This window comes from Paroedura picta, chromosome 6 (genome assembly GCF_049243985.1).
Source record: "Paroedura picta isolate Pp20150507F chromosome 6, Ppicta_v3.0, whole genome shotgun sequence".
Taxonomy (NCBI): domain Eukaryota; kingdom Metazoa; phylum Chordata; class Lepidosauria; order Squamata; family Gekkonidae; genus Paroedura; species Paroedura picta.
The window spans coordinates 63,381,647-63,391,129 of record NC_135374.1 but is presented as its reverse complement, the minus strand read 5'-3'; the positions used below and the strand labels follow the sequence as shown (position 1 = coordinate 63,391,129).

General features: G+C 41.4%; 1 protein-coding gene across 9 annotated transcripts in view; it reads right to left on the bottom strand.

The window, feature by feature from the left end:
• Window positions 1-1,146: 1,146 nt before the first annotated feature.
• The window catches only part of PDE9A (phosphodiesterase 9A), a 94,277-nt gene continuing 85,940 nt past the window's right edge, over window positions 1,147-9,483 (bottom strand). For 7 of the 9 annotated variants that reach the window (XM_077342798.1, XM_077342796.1, XM_077342795.1 and 4 more), the window contains 2 exons: window positions 7,001-7,081; window positions 1,148-6,227 (listed from right to left, as the gene is read on the bottom strand). In XM_077342798.1, the coding sequence (XP_077198913.1) occupies window positions 7,031-7,081 (51 nt within the window). In that variant the 3' untranslated portion in view covers window positions 1,148-6,227; window positions 7,001-7,030. Of the gene's footprint in view, window positions 6,228-7,000; window positions 7,082-9,483 lie in introns of all 9 variants that reach the window. The other 2 variants (XM_077342791.1, XM_077342792.1) reach the window with 1 other exon arrangement.

Genomic DNA, 9,483 nt, shown 5'->3' with positions numbered 1-9,483 from the left:
AAGCCTGTGAAGCATAGAATTCACTTTGACTTTGCATGGGGCATATAATAGTCCAGTCATCAAAAGAGCTTCAGCATCATGTCTGCTTCTGCAGCTATAGTTGTGCAAGCACACCGAAGGATATATGTCTATGCAGAAATGGAATGGGGCAGACTTCTATCTCAATAATAGAAGGGGGTCTTCTATTTAAAAAAAAATGCAAACCCAGTTGGCTTTAGTCACTTCAGTTGGTGTCTTTTCTAGTCCAGGGATGTGTTTATCATTCCAAGCTACTATTGAGATGGAATGCTAATGTCTGAATGGAGCCACTGTATGACAACGTTAACCAGCCTACTGTAAGAAGCTTTAGTTTGAACCTGCAATTCAGACAGAAGGCGGTGACCAGGGGGTGACTGTAAGGTGGCTGGGACTGTCTCTCCCCTGTGATTGAAAACTAGATTGGCAGATTGTAAATACAGTAGAAATAAAGTAAATAAGTCCTGTCTTATTCATTTTATTCTATGATTCTTTTAGGTTTGCTCTGTCCTCTTAGTATTTTAAAATGTACCTTACAATAACCAGGAATAGCATATTAGTTTAGAAAGCACATCATACTTATAATTGTGCAGCTGCATAAAAAATCCTTTCTTTAAATAAAAAATGTGGGGAAGCAAAACTGAGAACAGAAAGGTTTTCTCTGAAAACTTCTTTTGTGTTCAAAACACTTTTGCTGGATCAGAACATCTTTGTTCAAAACGTTCTTCAATGTGAGCTGGAATCATGAGCTGATGTGCACTCACTCCTGTCAGCAAAGTCTGAACTTTGCAAGCTCCTCTGGTGAGTGGAGTGATAGGTTACATGACTTTTTACAGCTAAAAGCTACGTACCTGTTTACATTTTTTAAAAGTTTCCCAATAAACCAATCTTCAGGAAAGCTGCTACAATATTTTAGTGTCCTAAGGAACCAACACAAACAATTTCATATTGGAGAGGCGGTTCTGATAGTATCAGCTTCTAGAGATGTAAAATACCTGGTGCTCAGAGGGTTGCTGTATGTTTGTGCAGATGCATGCTTCCTTGCTGGAAAAACCAGGAACATTTTACCACCATAAATTTATAATAGCCATGATCTAAAGAAAAGTGTGTCAATTCTAACTGCATAATCTCCCCACACACAGAAAAATACCACCAAAGGCAGATTTAGCTGAGATGGAGCACAATAGAAAGAATCTAGAGACAGTGGACAAAAGGTATAAAAACATTTAAAATATTTTTAAAATTCTATTAAGTTTATTTCAGTGTGAAAAATAAATTACAATTGTTTAGAGGACTTAATAGCAAAGTGACAAGACTCCAGATATCTTTTGGCAACCCCTTTTCTCCAAGGGGCCAGGCAGTGGCAGAGAGGATGAAGCATCCTAAGATGGGTTTATAGCACATGTGAAGTGCAAAACAACTAGCACAATATTGGCGATGAGCAGGAATGGGTGAAGATGGGATATAGCTGCAAATCCACCAAAATGTGTCACTGAGGTATCACTAATGAAAAGCTTTAACATATGCAGATAAGGACAGGAATGAGTGAAAGTTTGCAATTCCAAAAGTGTCTTGCCGCAGTTAAACTGACAAGGTCATTAATCAGTGCTAGAGCACCAAGCATTAGTCACTGAGGTCTTTTGGAAAGGGAAGCCTGAGTTGAGCAAGATAGTTCCTGTTTTGTGTGGAAGAAAGTCTGGCTTCCCTCCTACACATTTCTTTTTCAAACACAACTTTACAGATTGCCAACATATGGCTTGGGTACACGTGCTTTTCAAACATGAGCTCTGTTAGCACAGCGCCTTCCTTGTGTGCCACTCTATATTTATAGTCTTACCTAAAGAACAGTGCAAGACAACCCTCTGCAGAAATTACCATGCATTCTTAAAATTTACATTTAGGATGGGAACACAGAGTGGTTGCTTCTTACACTGATGTCAGACCATCAAATCCAAGGGGTCTTATAAGTTGTGCACCTATCGCTGAGAATTGCAGACAGCACGCACAAGAGGTCTCTTGCTTTTTCTACTCTGTCTAGACAAAACCTTGATCTCATTCCATCTTTGGTTATAGTGAAACCCTGTCACGAGAGTCTGCCAACCTAATTATGTCAAACGTTAACACCCTCAGCCATTTCCTGGCTTGCCTGACAAACCAGAGGCTCACTGCAACAATTAGGTTTCCAGCAGTCTTAATTGTAACTTGACAACCACTTCTCCTTCCAGAAAAGGGAGCAGGGAGACAGCCTCTTTCTCAGTCCAACCTGCTTAGGTGGGCTTCTTCAGCCCTTTTACACCTCTTTGTTGCCAGGCACTTTGCGGTAGGCTAATGCAGGTTCTGCTGTGTATAATATACTTGCAATCTAGTTTTCCAGAATGTTCATAGTTTCCAACACCACCTGAAACAATGTAAACCCAGAATACAGACACTGACTAATACCACATCATGAGAAATGTGTAAAGGGTCTTCAAGTTTGAGCCAACAATGTTGACTCCCATGGGGCTTTCAAGGCAGGAGACAAACAGAGATGGTTTGTCATTGACTGGCTCTGGGTCGCAATCCTGGCATTCCTTGGTGGTCTCTCAGCCAAATATTACCAGAACCATCCTTGCTTAACTTCCAAAATATGATAAAATCAGGCTAGACTGGGCCATCCAAGTCAGAGCAGTCATGAGAAATATGAAAACCAAGTCCACACTAGAGACCACCTCAGCCATGGCTTGTAGAACTTGTTTCCCTGCAGGGATTCTGATGCCCATCGTATTACACTCCTGACTTCCTCTAGCTCCATACACCTTATGATTTCTGTGAAGAAATGCATTTTTGGGGCGTTTTAAATGAGCAAAACCTTAACTCTGAGTTTTAAAAGGTTTGTTTCCCCTTTTTAGGCAGAGAACAGGCAGGAAGGAAGAACTCAGTCAAAGGCTTTCCACATCACATCAGCTACTGCTTTAAAAATGCTATTATGCCTACCTGGATAGTCTATTTCCTCCCCCCCTCCCTTATTCAAGCAGGGAACAGAGATTTTGGAGGTGTTAAATACTAGAGAGACTCCAGGAAGAATAGTTAGGAAAAGTTGCTCTGACTCACCTAGCCTGATCTGATCGGGGGGGGGGGGGGGAAGAGAGGTGATAGAATTCAGAGGTGCAAGGAGAAAGGGCTCTCTTTTTTTGGTACTGATTCCATCAAAGCAGACAGAACTCTTAACTGAGGCCTGGAGGAGGCAACCATTAACTTCAGGGTAATGGAAACTCTGTAGAGATCTCTAAGTCCCTAAGCCAAAGGAGCCTGTCCTATATTTTAACATCTGATAGGGCGGAGAAAGGGACAGAGAAATTTCATTTTGCCAATTTCTTTTGAATCCCTTGTTCAATCTGGTGCAATGCTAAAAGTAAGAGCATTTTCTCTTTAATTAGTTTATAACTTTGATGCTGGCAGTAGTTCTCTGTGCCACTTAGGCCTCCGCTGTCTTGGCCATGCTATTTTAAAAAGAGGACCAGGGCAAGGCAGTCATTTGGCAAATGGCTATTCCTCCAGGAGTACACAAGGCAGTAAATGGTCCCCATGATGGCCAGGTACTGCACAGAGGGAAATACAGAGGCAAGTCCTCAGAACTTGGAAGGGAAGCTGGGAGTCCTGACCCTCCCTGTGGGCAATTCTTCCCAAAGGCCAGATGGTGGCAGGTATTGGGAAAACCTTGGAGGGTAAAACAGGGCCTGCAGGCCCAAGCTTCATATACATCAATAGGATACATCAGAAGGTGCACATGACTAACAAATGGCCCAATGCATATAGTCTTTGATGTGTACTTGAATACTATCATGACTATATCACAGTTCTATACTATTAAGAACTAGGTAGAAAGGGGAAATGGCACTGGCTTTAAGATTTACTGTGAAACCAAAAGATGCAGGAAGCATGAGCGTCTGAATTCTACTTGCCCGATGTAAAAGAGCTGACAGTTGGCCCTGAATTCCTGTCTATTTGCTAGGCTTTCTGTATGAAACAATAATTAAGTATCATAGTGTATCAGCTGCTATTGTGTAACCAGGAAATGATGCATGTATTCAGTTACTGACATTTCTTCTGACACTCATTGTACAATGCTGAAATAAATACCACAAACATAAACATATAGAATTTCCCTACATGGAGACACATTGATCTCACTTGCGTGTTCTGATTCTCCAAGGCCATTCCTGGTTACCCAGAGATACTTCTAACTGGCTATTTAAGGGATTAAACTTCTATGCAGACAAAACATGTGCTCTACCTCTGAGTTATGTGCCTATCATTGAATCAAGAACCACTCAGGCTTGTCATTAATACTGCTCATTGTAGGAATTTTAGTTATATAAAGAATCCAGTTAGCCAAATTCCCAACAACTCATCTCTATACAAACTTAGCACAACTTAGAGTATTTTAATTAGCAGAATATTTAGCCACATCAATAAAAGGTTTGGTAGCACTTTAAAGACTAACATTACTTCCTGTGGATCAGCTACCAAGAATCAGAGAAAGAAGTACGTTATATTACCATGCAAAGCACTCTGATGTTTGGCTGCTAAAAACTAATATGGCTACCTTCAGTATTTTAGATGCCCCTAAAGCAAATGGGATGTATCCTAAATTAATTAACAGTGATGTAGAAAATACCAAATGACAACAAAAGAGTTTTGTTACAACTTTAGTTATTTATTGCACATACCCTGCTTTAGTTCCCAAGAGTGGCTTGTTTCCATGTAGTGGCTTCCCATTTAGGTAGCTCAGGCTTTCTTAATCAGGGTCTTGTGAAACCCTGGGGTTTCTTGATTACATTGGAAGAGTTTCCCAATTGAGTGAGAGTTCATTAATTTTTAATATTTTTTAATTTGTTAAACATTTATTGGTTTATTTAGAGCCAGTTTGCTGTAGTGGTTAGGAGTGCGAACTTCTAATCTGGCATGCCAGGTTCGATTCTGCACTCCCCCACATGCAGCCAGCTGGGTGACCTTGGGCCCGTCACGGCACTGATAAAGCTGTTCTGACCGAGCAGTGATATCAGGGCTCTCTCAGCACCACCCACCTCACAGGGTGTCTGTTGTGGGGAGAGGAATGGGAAGGCGACTGTAAGCTGCTTTGAGCCTCCTTCAGGTAGGGAAAAGTGGTATATAAGAACCAACTCTTCTTCTTCTTCTTCATATATGGTCATAGTGACCTCCCCCAATGGCCAGTGATGGGCTTGGAGGGGGTAGAAAGTGGAGGGGCCCCAGGTGGGCATGTCCACAGCTATGCTTCCTAGGAGAATCTGAACAACTGTGCCACTTCTGTGGTTTCTTGAAGCCTGAAGAATGTTTCAGGGGTTTCTCAACGATAAAAAAGTTGAGAAAGGCTGAGGTAGCTTACAGGTCCAAACTTGCTAAGCCTCAGCACAGGGTCTGCTTAATGTGCCTTGAGCCTTTTTCAGGTCAGCTGAAATTATCTCAGGTGCTGAGGGGTAAGGCCACAAGAAAGCCCTAAGCCATATATGCCATTCTGAACTGCCATCTGTCCCCTCAGTTATCCCCAGAGAGATGTGGCAGAGTGACATTTGTGGCAATGAGAAAAGGCAGCAGACTATAGGAGGTGGCTTGAGGGCTTGGTCCTCCATTTTCCATTCTTTTCCCCAGAGGGTCTTTCAGGGAATGGTTGCTGACCAGGGAAGACAAAGGTTCTTCTACATGACCTGTTAAGATTTTTTTTTCTGAGGCTTCAGCAAAGCGACAGGAGACATCAGCTAGGGTAGAGTCTGGCTCCTAATGTCTACATAGACATAATGCGATTAACTGTTGTTATTTTAATACAACATGACATAAATCTTTCTAAAACAATTGTCTTAAAAACTACAAATATCTCCAATATGACTGCACAGAACAAACAGAATCAGTTTTTCAAAACATATAAAACTTACAAAAGAGAATAATTACAGCAGCCTTTTTTGGTATAAGAATATATTATTTGAAGACAACTTTAAAAATAAAAAAACACTGTACAACAGCAGATGTTCCTTATACTTTGAATCCATAAGGCTAAATGCTTGTCTTTAGATAAGGAACTTGAAAAGTGCTTATGGTAGTATCAGCTATCCAACTGGGTCCTTTGTCAATGCCGTGCTGTCCCATAATACTCAGCTGCGCTGTCTCACAGCATGGACTTGGCAAACCTCTAAAGGATCTTTGTGTCCATTATAGTGCTGGAATTAAAACACAAGCATCATTAGACCCAGAGAATGTTTTCCATCTAACCAGAATATTTGGCAGAGCTCAGATCTGCTGATTCAGAATACTTCTTAGCTACACAGAAGAGCTGTGCTAATCCTTATTAGGCCACATAGCAGATGAGGGACGTGGTGGGATGAGAGCAGGTAGAGGAGGCATAGTCCAAATGTAAAAATGCTGTGCAAGCTCTTGTACAAAATGGCACCATTTTTGTACACATTCTGCTTACACACATTCAGGTCAGAACTGAAACTTCTTGTGCATATATGCTCAGTAGGAAAAAAGAATGGATTGGATCCAGAGTAAATTTCTGTTCATGCAAGGCACTTATGTCAGTGGAACAGAACAATCCTGCCGCCCCCTCATCCCAGAAGCCTACTGATCTCCCTGAAAGATGTCTCATGGGAGACATGGAACCTTCAAGAGCAGCATGGGAGGCAAGCTGGGGATGGGTTGCAGGAAGAATAAACTGGTGGAAATTACAGGAGCCCTTTCCATTAATGGAAACTTTTCGTCTATATGTTTTACTGTTACTGAGCAACGCTATGCTGCCAGGAAGAGAACTCTGTGGAATTTGGGATCTTGCATATGCCCACTAATGAACAGCATCAATTAAGGATTAATGCCACTGGAACTAAGATCCGGAACCTTTTTCAGAGTACTAAAGAGAAACATGGCAGTTGACTCTGAAGTATCTAAAGGTTTGGACAATGTGCTGTAATTCTTAATTTGAAAGAACATGCATTACCTTGATGAGCCCTGTCATATGCTTTGCTTCTTACTTTCCCCTTCCTTCTGTGGCCAAACTTTCATTCTTCTTCTTCTGTAACTAGAATTAAGAGTAGAACAGAACTGCTGACTCATTGACAGATGAAGGGCTGCTGATTCATTAGTTGAGTCATTTGCCACAGCATGAGTTACATTAATTCTAATGGAGTTTGCAATGGCTCTTGTATAGGTTTCTCTAAAAACAGTTTGGGTTACCAAGTACCAGGGCTTGGTGGGCAGCAGCTACTATATTTCTTTCTCTGAGGCTTCAGTTCTCGAGCAAAGGAAAAAACCATCAAGCCAACCAGATTATATTATCTCCAGTCTATTCCACATGTGGTGACAGAACAAGAATACAGCTGATACGCGTATCTCACCTGTGCCATCGGACATCCATTGCAAGTTAATGTCAGTATATGTGTGAAATCCAATCAGCTTAGCCCAGATAAAGGAGCTGATCCTCAGAGTTTCTGGATTATCTACACTGCTTAAAGCTACACACTTTGAATGGTGCATGTGCCATAGTCAATCATGACCCCAAGAATGGACATCTAATGGCACTGGAAGTGGGACAGGCATGTGGGATAGATGTGTGGGGAAATGCACAATCCTGCATTGTCTCCACTTGGTCATTGGTCTATGGTAATGATACTTAATGTTCTCAGCATCCTATCAGTAATCCTATAAACCAAATGATCTCATAATTCAGGATGCCAACAAGTGTTGCCCCTAATAGTTATTCAACTGAATAAGTCAATGGTGTCAAATGATAACAGAATTGGCCCACTCTCGCCTGTCCACAGGTTTCCACAGTTCTGCAAAATTCTATGAAACATATTTTGAAAAGAGTAGGATAAAGAAAATTAGTATGGGCACTGCAGGACATTATGCACCCTGCCACTTCCAGTCCTCTTGAGAGCCATTTTCTGACTCTGACCTTACTGGTGCTCTCGGAAGTGGTTCACAGAATAATGGAATCTTGGAAGGAACCTCCAGGGTTATCTAATCCAACCACCTACACAATGTGATTCACTCAGCCTTACTCTCTCTGTTAGCTAGTGGTGTAGGTAGAACCTATATCTGTCCCTTCTCTATCCTATCAAGTATATTACTTCCTAAACAAACCTTTATTTACTCTTACTCTTTAATTAGGTTAGGCACTGTTGCTTTGTTAATTACTCTGACAGCAATTGGGGCTCTAGTAGCTTACCTAATCACTTGAGAATTTCACCTCTGAGGCAGAAATCACAAAGTTTTTTTCACCAGACACACTTAGAATAAAAATGTACATTTTAAATTCGCCAACATGCTTCAAAGTTCCCATTTGTTCCTGCAGCTATGATGTAATTTAAGTGTAATGGTTTCACACACCTTAAGGATAAAATACAGCCCACATTGGAGCAAAAAGCTTCATTAACTGTGGTAGGACAGTGTTTTATCCTTAAAGGGGATGAAACCTTTTAAAAATCTTTTTAAAAATCCATCCACTATCAGAAGTCGAATGCCCATAGGAAAAGACCTCGGGCTGAAGTTCTACAGGCATTTGACTGGAAGGAAGCAAGCATGCTTAGGATCAGGCAGCCCTTTCAACATGCAGCATTCTTGAATTTATTGCAAGGGAGGCTTGAGTATTTCCTTAGGCTCTTTCTCTCCTTTCCGACTCTCAACAATGTTTGTTTAACAGGAGTCCAGGAGCCAAAGACCTTGTTGATCTGAACCAGTGCCACCTACGCACATCAGTGCACATCAACAAAAAGAATTCCTTCAGCATTACTGAGCTGGTCAATGCATTTTCAGCATGGCTAAACTGCAGTGGATTATATATACTATGAAGTCTCATACATTTTCTCCCATAGCAACCACTTTGATTGGAAAGCAGATTTGGGGGGGGGGGGGCGGTTTGTTTTTTAAACCATTCTACCACACACGAAATACCTTGTCTGCTATGCCCAGCAGGAGTATTGGAAAGGATATAAGTGAAGGGGCCTGGTAAAGAACATCCACCATCCTTTATAAACTCTCTCTACAAATTTTGTACAATACTTCAGATTTCCTGTCAGCACTAATTTATAACAGTGCTGAGTACTTTGTAAATGAATGGTGTGCTTGTTAGTCCTGATACTGCCTCCTATTAATTCAAAAGCAGCTTTCATAGAATCTCCCTGATTTAATTTCATCATTATTAAGGAGTTGGTTTTTACATGCCATGGCAGGTAGCGGTGTTATTAATGACTGGGTTTGAAAGCCAAACGCATACACAAAGACAGTTCCCAAAGTCTAGGAAACACCATAAGACATGGAGAAATGGAAGTGCAGGCTGGCTGCTGGGAAGCTGAGGCAGATTGGCTTTAATGGAGATAGGGAAAGACAAGGAGAAGAGGCTTCCAGGTTCTGGGTAGGAGACTGAGAGCACGGAAGGGCAAGGAAGAGAAGGAGACAGAAGAGTCCTGAGAACCTATTCTT